This window comes from Mus musculus, chromosome 1, assembly GCF_000001635.26.
Source record: "Mus musculus strain C57BL/6J chromosome 1, GRCm38.p6 C57BL/6J".
Taxonomy (NCBI): domain Eukaryota; kingdom Metazoa; phylum Chordata; class Mammalia; order Rodentia; family Muridae; genus Mus; species Mus musculus.
The window spans coordinates 65,298,461-65,314,319 of NC_000067.6; the positions used below are offsets into that span (position 1 = coordinate 65,298,461).

Genomic DNA, 15,859 nt, shown 5'->3' on the forward strand with positions numbered 1-15,859 from the left:
GACCTACACCTAATAAGAGGAGGAGGGGTAGGGGTAGGAGAGGGGCTGTGTGAGGGGGAGTCAAGAGAAGGAGCTGTGATTAGGATGTAAATTAATTAATAAATAAATTAATGAGAAAAAAAAGACTTGGCGATAACTTGCTAGGTCATATTCACCTCCCTCTTGACCAACTTTGTCTTGGTACAGAATTAGTGTAATTCCTGAAATCCTCTGTTTGCATTAAATACATCTTTGTAGATTTATATTCTTATAAATTACTATGGAAAAGATGCTGAGATAGGAACCATTATAAGGCAAATAGAAGTGAACAAGTGAGTACAACTTAAGAAGGAAATCTGTCAAAGTACTTGGCTATCAGGATACCAGATGCACTGGCTCATTGCCTAATTCCCAGTTTTTGCATTTCTCCTGATATTTGGTTATAATGCTATACCCAGGACCTTTGCGAGTAATTTTATAATTTCTATTATTTTATTTTTTAACCAAAAATTGTTTTTTCTTAAAAAAAAGATTTATTTATTTACTATATGTAAGTACATTGTAGCTGTCTTCAGACACACCAAAAGAGGGTGTCAGATCTCATTACAGATGGTTGTGAGCCACCATGTGGTTGCTGGAATTTGAACTCAGGACCTCTGGAAGAGCAGTTAGTGCTCTTAACTGCGGAGCCATCTCTCCAGCCCTGAAAATTGTTTTTCACGCAATTTATTCTAATTATGTTGTCTTCCAAGGAACCAGGGGTTCTGTGGGTCTCTGGTCCAGCTGGAAAAGGCCAAAGTGTTACAGCTCTCAGAAGGAAAGCCTGTGTTGGGTGGGGTCCCAGATCTCCCCTGCTACCATGGCAGTGCCAATGCTAGTGGCAGGGGTGGCGGTGGCAGTGGTGGTAGCAGTGGTGGTGGCAGTGGCAGGGATGGCAAGGACAAGAGCCCATCCCACCAGTTGGGTCTGAGGTCCAGTGATGAATGCTTCGAGAGACAAAACTCTTGCCCAAACTGTTATAGCCCAGTAAAACAGCCATTCTCAGATGATTCTCAGTGAAATAACTTGTGCACGTTAGTCCATGTGGATAGGGACTTGATAAACATTGAGGGGGAGGGTGGGATCCAGGGGTAGATGCTTCCCATTGGCTCAGTTCCAGATGCTAATGATGCTCTATTAGCATGGCGAGGACTTCAGGTGTTTTCCCTACTTGACTGATAGTCATGGTCCTTTCAGTGGGGTGTCATGGTTTTGTGTTCCAGAGCAGATAGTTTGGCAGGGAGTTGGCCCCACACCTACTCTGTACTCAATTCTGAGTTTCATTGGGTTTGGGTTCACTCAACCTTACCAGTCTTCTGTCTTACCAGACATGCATAATTACACCCTCTCCCCCCACTCCTCCCAGTTCCTCCCCACCTTCCCTCCATTTTTGGATCCACCTCTTTCTCTCTCATTAGAAAATAAACAGACTTCTAAGGGATAAAATACAATAAAACATAATATGATAAAACAAAAACAAACCAATCAGAAGAGGACAAGAAAAAAAAAAAAAAAAACCAAAGAAAAGTACAAGAAACACAAGTTTGCACATACAGAAATCCCATAAAAACATAAAACTGGAAGATAGTATATATTTGCAAAGGACCTGCAAGGTTAGATGCCCCGATGCTATTGAATTTTTTTCTGGGTGTGAAGCCTATGCTTAAGAGTAGTTTGTTTCCCCAGTGAGACTCCTTTGGAGAAACTAATTTTCTCATGTGCAAGTGGTTATCAATTGGAGATTGTTTCTGGGCTAGAGGTGGGGCATGTGTCCATTTTTTCTTTTAGTTCTAGGGCCCTATCTGGTGCAGAGCTGTGCAGACCCTGTGCCTCAGTCTTCACAGGCAATTTTAACTAGCAAAATACCAGGGTAGTGAATACTCACTCTGTCTGATGCTCATTAACAACAATGTAAGCAACAAATGCCCCACAGGCTTTGGATCACGTGTATTAGAAAGTAATGGAAGGTTATTTAAACTTTTAGTGAATATATTGACTTGAATAAGTGACTTTGTTACTCAAATCTCTGTTCCCCTCTCAGAATTGAGAGATTCTGATGAATAATAATTGTGTGTTCCCATTGTGAGAACATCTTTATTATATCTGAGTTTAAGTATTAGAGGATTCTTTGAGTTAGTGGAGTACATTTCTCACAGCTTGTTTTCTGTTGCTCAGAGCATTAGAAGTATTCCATACTTTATAGAATGATATATTAAAAGCAAAGTCACATGCACACACATACACACATGGATGCATATACACACACATGCACACACACATGAATGCACACACACATTTGAGCGCACACACATGTACCCGCAGTCTATTTGGGGAATGTCTCCAGGTTTTCCCTATTTCTTGATACAGCTCTCTGGTGTTACTCATCATTTCACTAAAAAATCTCCCTTCTCATTATTTTTAGCTCTTGACAATTGTTATGCTTAATTAGCTCGATCAATTGTGGATTACTGCCAGTTATATTTGCAGAAACATAGCACTTCATTAATCTTCAAAAATGCCAAAAGATAATAGAAGTGCTGGAAGACTGATAATTAAATGCACCTTTTAATTTCTAGCCTATAAATTGAATTTAGCTTGCGTTGGAAGGTTTTCATCCATGCGCACACTCTGGAATAGTGCCTTTCTCCTGCTGTGTCCATTTGTGGCCCTTCAGGGAAAGCAGTGAATCATGGCTAAGGCTCTACATGGGTACCAAGTGTGAGATGTTTTATCATAAGCCATTAATGAGAGACATTGCAAGGTCTTTGAAGGAAGATGTTTCGACTGAGAGAGAGAGAGAGAGAGGGAGAGAGAGAGAGAGAGAGAGAGAGAGAGAGAGAGAGAGAGAGAGAGAGAGAGAGAATGTCTGTGTGTATATGTCTTGTGTGTAGGCCAGAGGAGACATTGAGTATCTTCCTTGATAATTCTTTATTTTTTGAAACAGAGTCCCTCACTGAACCTGGAACTCATGGTGTTGTCTTTGCTAGCTGTCCAGCAGTAGCTGCAGGGACCTGTCTGTCATTGGCTTCCCACACCCTCCAGTGCTAGTAAAGATGCATACTGTCATCAGCTTTAAAAATAGCTGGTAGGGATTTGATCTCAGGTCCCTAGGCTTGTGTGGTAGCCTCAAATTAACTGACTGAGCAGCCTCTACATATTTTGTTAACTACTGTTTGGTTACATCCTGGCCAAGAATCTGTCACAACAGGAGTTTGTTGGAAAAGTGAATGGTTTGTTATTAGTATTACCTATGGCAGAGAATCCATACTTTTCTGGGTCTCCAAATATCATGTCAGAGGACGCTTATGTAAAACGAGAGTAGTGATGCATTCCACGTATTACTAGAGAGCAGTTTACTCATCCAGCCTAGAAAACATCCTCTTGCAGGAATTAATTGGGCCTTTGATTCTTTTTTTTTTTTTTTTTTCCATTTTTTATTAGGTATTTAACTCATTTACATTTCCAATGCTATACCAAAAGTCCCCCATATCCACCCACCCCCACTCCCCTGCCCACCCACTCCCCCTTTTTGGCCCTGGTATTCCCCTGTACTGGGGCATATAAAGTTTGCAAGTCCAATGGGCCTCTCTTTCCAGTGATGGCCGACTAGGCCATCTTTTGATATATATGCAGCTAGAGTCAAGAGCTCCGGGGTACTGGTTAGCTCATAATGTTGTTCCACCTATAGGGTTGCAGATCCCTTTAGCTCCTTGGCTACTTTCTCTAGCTCCTCCATTGGGAGCCCTATGATCCATCCATTAGCTGACTGTGAGCATCCACTTCTGTGTTTGCTGGGCCCCGGCATAGTCTCACAAGAGACAGCTACATCTGCGTCCTTTCAATAAAATCTTGCTAGTGTATGCAATGGTGTCAGCGTTTGGATGCTGATTATGGGGTGGATCCCTGGCTATGGCAGTCTCTACATGGTCCATCCTTTCATCTCAGCTCCAAACTCCGTCTCTGTAACTCCTTCCATGGGTGTTTTGTTCCCAAATCTAAGGAGGGGCATAGTGTCCACACTTCAGTCTTCATTCTCCTTGAGTTTCATGTGTTTAGCAAATTATATCTTATATCTTGGGTATCCTAGGTTTGGGGCTAATATCCACTTATCAGTGAATACATATTGTGTGAGTTTCTTTGTGAATGTGTTACCTCACTCAGGATGATGCCCTCCAGGTCCATCCATTTGGCTAGGAATTTCATAAATTCATTCTTTTTAATAGCTGAGTAGTACTCCATTGTGTAGATGTACCACATTTTCTGTATCCATTCCTCTGTTGAGGGGCATCTAGGTTCTTTCCAGCTTCTGGCTATTATAAATAAGGCTGCTATGAACATAGTGGAGCATGTGTCCTTCTTACCGGGCCTTTGATTCTTAATGCTCTTTAAGCCACATAAATCATGCATAAGACTATGTTCACCATCTTAGGTGTTCCATTAGAAATGTGAGTTTTGGCTGAGTTAATCCCAGCACTTAGGAGGCAGAGGCAAGTAGATCATCCCATGTGCAACCCCCATGTTGCATTTAATCTACACCTTTCACTGTAATGAGCCATGACAGTGAGCGTAATGGTGTCCGACTCCCGAGTTCTCATCCCCCAGCCTGCAAGTGATGATGCTGGGCCCTCCCAGTATTCAGTGTTTATAGAGCGATGACTTTGAGCTCACTCCCCATCCCATTCCCCTATAAGAGCCTTTTCCTCGGTAGAAAGTGGAACTACAAATGTCTCTGCTAATACTCCCTTCCCCCAGGTCCTCATGTTTGCTTAAGCCTCTCTTGGGGGAGGCTTAAACCTACCTTAATTGTCCTGAAGCAAATAATAAATTTCAGTAGGTTTATCACCTGAAAAAAAAATTAAACTCTTCCTAAAACTCAATGTATTGGGTGACCTGTGGTTTTGCAGTTCATGCTGAAATATGGAACAATAAAGTAAGCATATATCATGGTTAATACATCCAGAGACTAGCAACGCACTTCTGCCTTTGAGAACAGAAGGAAATGTGAATTCTAAACAGCGATGCTTCCATCCCTCAAATGTCACCTGGAGTTGGTTGTTACAGACATTGCACTTTTGCAATATGTTGCCGTAATGTCCTGAGAAATACTGAAACATTGCACAGTTATTAAATTAGTCATCTGTGCCTCTCTTTGGGACTCTGTACACTGAAAGCGTGTGTCTGCCTACTCGCCAGTGCTGTGTGCTTATGCTTGGGGCATAGCAGGAACTATTTGCATTGCTCTTTAGGATACCTATTTAGATGTCTATCTTAACCAGGTCATCTAGTAAAAATTGTGCTACTCAGATCACTAAGGGATGGGTTAAAATAGATTGTATTTGTGGTTACTTTGGACTGGCTTTTTTTTTTAATATTGCCTATGACCCTTAAAGCAGCTTTCATTGCTTCATTCAGAGAAATTTTAGAAATGTAAAAAAATCAACCATAAGTTTATCTATTTATTTTTCTTTCTTTTTTGGAAACAGGGTCTTGCTATACAGCTTAAATTGGCCTGGAGGTTCCTGTGTAGTTCCAGTTGGTCTGGAATTCACTTTGTTTCTTCTTCAGATTCCCAGGGAGATTGCTCCTATCCATAGCTGAAAATCACCCATTTAATCAAAATATTTCGCGGTTATGCCAGTAAGAATCGAATCTATAATTGCTAGGCATCATTTCTTTTACTTCTAAACGATATTTCTATTTTTTTCTGGAGATACAATTTATGTACGTTCTTATCAGCTAGTCAAGATATTATTTTGTCAGGAGATTTGGTATTATGGAACTTATACATTTTAAATGTTTCTCTACAAACAGAAAAGCTTTATTTGTGAAGAAAATAAAAACAAATTTCATAGCAGATCTCAACAGATATTTGACAGGAGTTAACCTCATAGTTTGAGAGTAGAAATCAATTGGATTCAATATAGTCTAGAGACCTGATTCATAAGCATTATAATAGATTATATATTAGATATAATAGATTCATTGAACTCCAAACAAGCACTTAGGGGCTATATACTCTAGAACATGCTATAGTATGAGATTTTTAGATGTATGTGTATATATATTCTATGGGGGAAAATCACCCATATTCTTTCATTTACTGGGCTTATTTAAGGTCTCATGATCAATTCCAAAATCTTTATTGAGCCCCAGTCTTCAATTTTGCAGTCTCTTTAGTCTTCAAGCCCTCTTCAGCTTGGCACCGGTGTGTTTGATGGAGGGGAGTTAAGTAGAGCTTGTGCCTGATAAAAACCACACAGTGGTTTTTCCTGCAGTGGTACCTACCTTAATATAGCTGACACCACTAGTATACGAGTATCGCTAGCATGTCTGGGCTGGATAGTTTTATGTCCATCTGGCATGAGCTAGAGTCATTTGGGAAAAGAGAACCTTCATTGAGGAAATGCCCTCACCCAACCTCACAGACTGGCCTTTGGGAAAGCCCGTAGGGCATCTTGATTGATAAGTGATGTGGGAGTGCCCAGCTCACTGGGGTCATTCAGTTCTTGCTCTGATTTCATTTAGTGACTGGTATATGGAAGTATAAGCAAAATCAAACTTTATTTTTTTTCCCACCAAGTTTCTTTGGGTCATGGTCAAGCATCAGAAAACTAAGTCAGACTATCAAGACTGACAAGTAGTTTAAAGTGTTGTCTTGTTTTCTAAAGATTCTGTCATCATCTGACCTCCAAGGCCTGCCAGACCAGTCCATTTAGCAGCAAGACCGTTTCTTGTGGGTGATTTTGGAGTGTCGCCTCTCCTGAGTCAGAACGTGGGGGAGTCCTCACGTTGTGGGTCTTTCATTTTCCTTCAACAAGGCCACACCTCTCTTTCCTCCTTTCCTTTCCTTTCCTTTCCTTTCCTTTCCTTTCCTTTCCTTTCCTTTCCTTTCCTTTCCTTTCCTTTCCTTTCCTTTCCTTTCCTTTCCTCTCCTCTCCTCTCCTCTCCTCTCCTCTCCTCTCCTCTCCTCTCCTCTCCTCTCCTCTCCTCTCCCCTCCCCTCCCCTCCCCTCCCCTCCCCTCCCCTCTCCTTCTTTGTCCTTTTTCCTTTTTTTCTTTTTCCTTTCCCCTTTCCCTCCCTCCCTCCCTCCCTCCCTCCCTCCCTCCCTCCCTCCCTCCTTTCTTCCTTCCTTCTCCTGGCCACAATTTCCCCTCCCTCCTCTCCTCCCAGTCCCTCCCTACCAACTTCTCCTCCCTCTCCTTCCCCCACTCTTCCATTTCTCTTCAGAAGAGGGCAGACCTCCCTTGCATGGGTATCAACCAGCCATTGCATGTCAAGTTGTAGTAAGACTAGGCATCTCTTCTCCTCTTGAGGCTGGGTTTGGAAAGGATCCCAAAAGCAGTCTACTGAGTCAGAGACAGCCCCTGTTCCTACTGTTAGGAGTCCCACCAGAAGCTGAGCTACATAACTGTTACATATGTGTAGAGGGCCTAGGTCAGTCCTGTGCAGGCTCCCTGGTGGGAGGTTCAGTCTCTTTGAGCCCATATGGGCCCAGGATGGTTGATCCTGTGAGTGTTCTTGACCCCTCTGGCTCCTATAGTTCTTCTTCCCACCCCCCCTTTCTGCAGGATTCCCCTAAGCTCCACCTCATGTTTGGCTGTGGGTCTCTGCATCTGTTTCCATCAGTTGCTGGATGAAGTCTCTCTGATGATAACTGGGCTAGGCACCAATCTATGAGTATAGCAGAATATCATTAGGAATCATTTCATTACCTTTTTTCTTTTTTCTTTTTTTTGTCAGTAATGTTTGGCTTTATCCTAGGTTTCTGGCCTATCCAGCCTCTGGGTCTTGGCCCTCCAGGCAATGACAGGGGTGGGCTCCCTCTCTTGGCATGGGTCTCAAGTTAAACCAATCATTGATTGAAGGCCATACCTCTTAGTCCTTTCAAGCATTGCCACTCCCAAGTGACAATCAAATCTATGAGCTCATGGGGCCATTCTTACTCAAACCAGCATGGAAGCTGCAAACTAACCTGCCTTCCTTCTGTGCCACACGCCTGTGTTTTTAAGGTACGTTACTTTCTTCATGTTGATAATCCATTCTTTATTTAAGAACCATTACATTTTGTTGTTTATACCTGTTTGTTTCTTATAGTGAGCTTTTGTGTCTACAAAGTACCTAGTATAAATTGCTTGGCTCCTTAAGTTTTAAAGATCATAATCAAATTATCCTTTTCAAGGCTTCCTGAACATTCTTTTAAAGTATGATAAACAAGTAGGTTGTCTAGTGTTCTTTCTTAATCCGTCTTCACATTCAAGGGCTGCTACTTTTGTAATTTAGGTTAATTTATCGTCTCAGTGTTATTGGGTACAATATTGGGAGCATATGCTTACTTGTGCTGAAATGTGACAAATCCTTCAGTTGAATAAGACTCTCTTTCTAAGGGGGGGGATTTGAGTGGCAGGTTATCTCTGTGGGGGGATGAAAATTTGAATGAGGGGAGGCATTCCCCACCACTGTGAAATTCCAGACAAATGTTAAGGGCAGCAGGAGGTAGGAAGTCAAAAGTGGTTGTCCAGGCTGGGGTCTCCACACCTGCTGTGCTCTGTCTCCATGTCAATGGACTTTCCTGTGTAAATGGCTATCACCACTAAAGCGGAACCTTGGTTTACAAATATTTTAGGGTTTTTTGGGGGGTGGGGTGGGGATGGAGGATAACGTTATCTTGTTGATATGTTTTCCAAACTTTATGCTCATAAAAGAAACTTCTAAAATAATAAAACTAGAAAGTATGAGGTATTATTTTGGTCAGCCATTTAGCTTCTGATGATGGCTCATTCAAACATTTTTTTTCATGTAAACTTCATTTCTTGGGGGATGATTCTTATCATTAAAGGTATTTTTATGGCAAGAAGTATGGTGGGAAATGTGTAGGAATGATTGAAATCTTGGAAGTTGAGGGACTTTTTCAAGCACCAATATTCCAAGATCCAGTGTGTGTGTGTGTGTGTGTGTGTGTGTGTGTGTGTGTGTGTGTCTGTGTGTGTCTGTGTTGGGGGATGGATCTATGATGCTCACCAATTCTGGAGAAAGAATGAGTCACCTCTGAGAATGCCATATGATTTTAGAAAGAAAACATGGAGTTGAAAGGGTGCCCAGAGTGAGCTTTCTGTCCAGCCAACACTGGACAGGACTCACCAGGTTGCAGCTGGCATAACGATTAGGAGAAACATTATTTTTATGGTCTACGTTAGGAGACAGATAAGCTCTTCACACCTCGAGGACAGGAGTTTGGTGGTTGGTGGCATCTAGTCATCACTGCTGAGAGCTGGTGGTCTGAGCCTCCTCCCTATCTGAGCTCTTAGATGCTCAGGCTTGAAACTACAGTAGAATTTGACCCAGGCATACAAAATCATCAGCTTCCAACTTTAACCTCCAGGATTCATTTTCATGATGGAACTTTCAAAACCACGTTGCAAGTAAGTTTGGAGGCTCTCAGGGGAAAGTGTATGTCCGAAGATTTGGAGGACATATTTGAAAACTACAGATAGAGAATGAAGAGGAAACAGCAGGTAGAAGAAGGCTGTCTGTGGGAAGCAAGCTGGAGGTGTCAGGTGGCTTGTTAGCCAGTAAGGTAACAAGAGATTTCTTACATAATTATTCAAGAAACAAACACAAGGCTTTTGTTATTTCACAAGTTAGGGAAAATATGGATTGAAGGGAGGACTGCCAAATGCACAATTGTCTAACTTTTTAATTTTCTTCAGGCTTTATCTTGGCTGAGGTGGGCCCTGTGTTCATTAGTTATGTCCTATAATCCCCAATAGAGCAACTTTAAAATTTGCTATGGCTTACTTTTCATTATGTTTTCTAAAGCTACAAATTAATTTCTGAGTATCTTATACTAGGCTTTGTACATTGTTAATTATAAATTGAATTTGATAGGCTTTATGAAGGTATTGACAGATACCAAGCCTGCTGTCATTTATGTAACTCTGTAGAGTGGATGATAGGAGTTTTGTTGGCCTGGTTGTTATCTCAGTTCTCACATCAGCATGGTCTCTAGACAGAAGCACTGCCCTTGTGGGGCCCTCTTTCCTTATAGATAGATGTATCTGGCCCATTCCTCCCTGTAAATGCCCAGGATTCTCCCTGCTCTTTGTTGCTGCTGCCTTTTTCCAGAGCTCCAGGCAGAGGACCTCCAGGACAGAGGCTCAGATATTACAGCTGAGGGAACTGGAAAGTTATTTGCCAGAGGTCCTTGACATCTGGGGTTGATGAATGGGATTCCTCTCTGGGTAAATGGCAAGAGGCTCTGCTCACTCAGCTGCAACTCCCGCTTTATTCCTTAACCCTTCTGGGGAGCTGCACTTGGGATTTTAGAGGATGCTATTAAACTTTTAGCCTTCAAAAGATCTTCCCCATTAAAAAGATAGATTCTTCGGCCGAGAAGACAGCTCAGCCGGCAAAAGTAAGCATAATGATTGGGGTTTGGTCTCCAGAGCTCATGTGGAAAGGTCTGGAAGGGATGGTGCATGCTTGAAACCCCAGTGCTTGGGAGATGGAAGACACAGATGTCCTTAGGATGGGTTGCCCAGCCAGCTTGGCCTTCTTGGTGAGTTCCAGGCAAATAAGAGACTTTGTTTCAAACAAAATAAAACATGAAAAAAAAAATCACACACACACACACACACACACACACACACACACGAGGGAAGGAGGCATCCCCACATAAATGAATATGCACACACACACATATATGAAAATAGACTCTTTAGTAAATAATGGTATGTTTATTCATTAGTCTGATAGCTGTCTATCTGTCTCAGCCATTTTTATTCTTAAAAGCCTCCAGATTATTTGCGTTTTGCTGCTTGGAAAATCCTGACTTGTAAAGAGAGGAACTGCCGATCAGGAAGCCAGAGCTGTGTGCATTAGCCCACGGGTCTGCACTAGCATTTGTTGTGACAGGATGAAAGTAGGCTTCCTGGACTACTGGCTCCCAGGGCCCTTAGAGCCTGAAAGATGTTGGCACCTTAATCTTACAGAAAATCTCCCCACTTTACTGAAGACAATATCAGAATCTTCTGGAAGCCTTCCTGCCCCTTTGTAGTCTGACTACTTGGTGACATACTTTATTTTATGACTTAAAAAAAATCTCTAGGAGGAAGGAATCCTTTGAAGAAACATGTTTCCACATCCTTGAGTTTAATCGGGGGAGGGGGAGTCACTTGTATTTTGGTCAATGAGAAGCTATTTTGTTATTTTAAAAATGTTACTTTTTTATGTAGAAAAATTTTTGGCGTCCAATGTAGGACAGTAGGAGTCTTACATGGATACTGGGTACTTAGAGAACCTGTTAAATTGCTATTAAATTGAATACTTTAAACAAGCTAATTAAAAATTATTAATGGTACAAAAGAATGAGAAACGATTTTGATGAAAAGATTCTACATTTTCCAGTTTATACAAAAAACAAGTATTCAATATTTTGGCATAAAATTGACACGATAAAATGGTGAGCTAGCTCAGTGGTAGACCTTAACTTGTATCTGGAGGCCCTGATTTGATCCATAGCATTGCAAAACAAAACACTGGTAGATTTAGATACATTAAAAAGGAAAAAAAAAAGCCCTTGACATTGATTAAAGTATTAGAAGTTAAGGTGAGAATAAAGGTGTACAGCCATAGCAGCGGTTATACAGAATATTGCAAGTACAGACAATATTCTTCTATTCAACATAGTCCTTTGCTCAGTCATAGATTGAGTTGTCACAACCACAATCATTATCATCATTCATCATCACCACCACCACCATCATCGTCACCATCATCAATAGTAACTATAATATATACACTTACTGAGCATCTCCCTTAGAGGGCGCTGCATCTTAAACTCAACTTTCCCGATAAAGTTTTGAGTGTACAACTGGACCTAACGCTTATGTTCTCCCAGAATTCATATGCTTGCAATCTAAGGGTCCAATAAATAGTAGCAATACCCTGATGAGGGATCCCAGAGAGATACCTTCACAGTTTCTGCCATGGGAGGGTACAGTGAGAAGAAGGGGCAGGCAGACCATGTTCTGACCATCAACTCTGAGGAACAAAATTACTATTAAAGCACGTGAGAGTACAGGAAGAGGGTTTAGCAAGAAGCTAGTGGTTTTGGAGTATTTGCTATAAGCTTTCATTTTGAGCACGCCTTTCTAAGAGCTGCATTTAAAGGATTGAAGGCAAAACCTGATGATCAACACAAAACCCTGTGAGCTTGGAGCTTCGGTGAGCTTGGAGGACAGAAGCTACGGTTTACTGCACCAGTCCGTCCTGATCAGAACGTGTCTTCAGAGGCAAAACTCCCAAAATGCAAAACAAAAACAAACAATAACCCATAACTGAAAAACAAAATCAAGCAAGCAAGCAAGCAAGCAAGCAAGCAAGCAAGCAAGCAAGCAAAAAACCAACAAAATGTTGCTAGAAATAACTGAAATATTTCTTTTGGGACTTTGAGCTTCCACAGGACTGAGTCCTTTTATCGTCAAAATGCTATTTCTCATTAGTAATTTGTGTGACACACACACACACACACACACACACACACACACACCCCTCCCATATCTGCCATATCATTGTAGTGAGGAGAAAATGAATCGGAGAACTTGTGCTGTGGGTAGCTGCAGAGACTAACCCTACAGGTCTCAGGAAGCCTTTATCACACTGGCATCTTGGTGGCAGATGGTCAGTGCGCATCTGGGCAGGAGGAAAGTTTTGGGCCATTCCTCTGAGGACTTAGGGCATTCCCAGAGATGGCTTGGGGACTCAGAGCCCAGTGCAGCGAAGCAGACACACCGAGAGTCAAGCCTGGCTGCAGCCCTGCTTCGGGATCGCATGGCATCTGAGCTCCTGGGTTGCGGACTGAGTGACTGGCAAAGGACGCACTGGCGTCCTCCGCCCCCTCCCTGCAGCTGTCCTCGGTAGAAGGCGGGACCACCCAGAGCCCTCAGGACGGGGTTCCAGACTCTGGGGCGCAGGCAGCCAGACCCCCGAGAGTCCTGGCTAGTGACTCCCGCGCCTCAGCTGCCCAGCGGTGCCTCGCTCCCCATCACAAGTTTGGTCCATACTGGACAAGTAAGCGAGCCTGGGATACAGACTGCTTTTGCCTTGGGCAGTTTTGGACATGGCCTGGCTGGAGACTTTCACCTACATTTGTGGATGGCTGATTCTCAGTAGCTGTCTCCTGGTTAGAGCGCAGGTAAGAGCTGGGACACCAGAGCGTGCTTCCCCAGCCAGAGAAGCAAGCCCAGGGCGCGCCGCACTGCACCGGTCTGTCCACATCCTCTTCAGGCGGGAGGTCCCAGCTCCGGGCGGATGGACCAGCTTCCTGGTGTTCAGGGATCTGGTAATGCACAGCTGGAGGGGGAAGAACTTTGTTCTTTCTGATAATCCCCGGGGTACTCGCTTCAACCACCACAGTAGGTTTTGTTTGTTGGCAATTCACCATCATGTTTGAGAGCTTAAAACTTCTAGAATCGATGATACAGTGTAAAAGTGTAACTGTTTCTCTCTCTGATACAGAAGCGCGTATTTAAGCAAAGGGGCTATACCGAATAAATACCGTATTAAATACAGCTCGGGTCTTAAACGTTGAATAGCAGTGGTTGTAATTTTCTTATTGCCACTGTCGCTTAGGGGTTTTCTGGAAGTTCTTTCATAGTGGGTCTCTTTAATGTGCACGGAACAGTTCATCTTCATTTTTTTAAGTCAAAGAATATGTTAGGTTTATAGTTTTATTTATTTATTTTTCAAACGAACTAGAAAGATGCTTGCAGTGGTGTGTGTTTTGTGGTTTGATTTGTCCTATGATTTAAGACATATCCGAGGTTATATATGTCCTGTTCGGTAGAGGGCGCACATTGACTGTCAAATAAAGATTCAATTGGTTTTAAAAAAACTTCCACAAAGTTAAAGCACCCATGAATATGTTCCGGTGGTACTTAAAATGACATCTTAGACCTTTAAATGACCAAATTGAATTTTAGTTATTCAAAAGATACAGTTAAAAAAATCCAATCTTCCAAAGTCGTAACAACATAAAATCAGAAGATATTTCTAGGAAATATCTTTCCTGAGACATGCTACTCTTACTTAGCAGGATCAGGACATTTCATGTAGACTTATTGTGTTGTGAAAAAAGAATGAGTGGGGAATCATACAATGGACACTTAAAAATATGTTCTCTTAAGTTCAAAAGAAGTTTCTATATTTGTAGAAGGAATAAGCAGGTATGGGGGGGGGGAGCCTTCTAGACTGGATGGTACATTTCCATTAGAGTAACAGATGATCTCCAAGGTACCACCTACATTTCTGTCTTAGGAGGTCCTTGGATACTATGTTAAAACCTCTATCTCCGTGTGTAAGGAGCAGATCTGCTCTGACCAGTTCTTTTCACTTGGTGTTCTAGGTTCCTTTCAAGAAATTAGAGATATTATTTAGCACAATAAAGAAACAAATTACTGTGAAGTCAAGCGTAGATTGTTCCAATTGCCTTTTGCTTTCAATAAAACAAGTTGGGTCTTCACTACAGCCTTTTCCTTTTCGAGCCACATACCCATTTCTTTTGGGGTTGTCTCCTGTAGTGACAGGACATTCAGCAGAGTCTTTGTACTCTGTCCACTAGAGGCCAGTGACACCCCTTTGGCCCTGACAGTAGCAAATATTTGCACATACTGCCAGATCTCTTTGGGTGTTGAAATTCCTCCTGGTTGGTAATTATTTTTTAACAAGGATTTTTATGTCTTTTTTTCCTCCTTTTCTTTCCCTCCCTCCCTCTCAGTGTGTGTGTGTGTGTGTGTGTGTGTGTGTAGGAATTAATAACCTGCTGTATGATTACATTATATACTAAATTTTTAATCTTTAAAGAAAAACTGTAGTCTTAAACATATTTATACATCCTCTGACTTTTAGGTTTTCATCTTAAAAAGAATTATACTGGACTATTTTTTTTTTAAAACTTGGTAATTCTCGGTTTATTATTTTGTGGTTATTACATATTCTGAAATTTCATTAGTTAATTGAAAGAATTATAGAGCTGAAATGGATTGTGGGTATTATTTATTCAAGTGCTACCTGTTGATTCTATTAGCTAAAGCATGGGAGACAAGGTGTTTATGAAAAAGTGAATGGTAAATATACTTCTAGCTATACATATATTTAAAAATTATAAGATATTGAAAAAATACCAAATAAGACTCATCTGAAAAGAATGAACTGGTATAGAATAGATGTTTAATTGTCAGTCGACATTGGCTCACGTCACTAAATAGATAATAACATGGACCAGTGCCCACCAATTCTTATAAAGAACGCTATGGGTTTTGTGAAGAATTAGCCTTGTCTTAAGACACAGTTCAGTACCCATGCACTCATACCCCTGATATCATTACAGACTCTGGCAGTGCATGTCTTAAAGCCCGGACATGACATGACACCAGGACTATCATATAAATACACATTGTGTTTCCTCTACTGTGCCAGTGAGCTACCAGGAAAGAGACTTTGAGATGGAGATAGGGATGTAAGAGGTTTGTTGAGGGATGGAATGATGTCTGTGGAAGATAAAAGGACCAGGAACAGGAGAGAGTTCACACATGTGATGCTAGCTCTAGGTCAGACTGGTTGGTGCACGGTGTGCATTTTAGGAAGTGGATATTAAAGATCTCAGAGTCCAGATAAAACTCCAGACACAGCTCACTCCATGGAAGGAAGTGTGTCACCCTGTACAGTACATGGTGTGAGCAGAGACCGATTTGCTGATTCGGCTTTCCTGTGGCCACTCTGGATGGGGTGCTAGCACTGCTGTGGTCACTCTTAGGGCGTTGGATGGAGGGAGAAACAGCCTCAG

General features: G+C 41.9%; 1 protein-coding gene across 5 annotated transcripts in view; it reads left to right on the plus strand.

Annotated features, from left to right (window-relative positions):
• The window catches only part of Pth2r (parathyroid hormone 2 receptor), a 109,344-nt gene that overhangs the window by 18,179 nt on the left and 75,306 nt on the right, over nt 1–15,859 (plus strand). The window contains exon 1 of one of the 5 annotated variants that reach the window (XM_017319688.1): nt 12,424–13,210. The exons of 2 other annotated variants lie outside the window; for them this stretch is intronic. In XM_017319688.1, coding sequence (XP_017175177.1) covers nt 13,136–13,210 — 75 coding nt within the window. In that variant the 5' untranslated portion in view covers nt 12,424–13,135. Of the gene's footprint in view, nt 1–12,423; nt 13,211–13,236; nt 13,431–15,859 lie in introns of those variants that run through there. 2 more of the 5 variants (NM_139270.2, XM_006495842.1) reach the window with 2 other exon arrangements.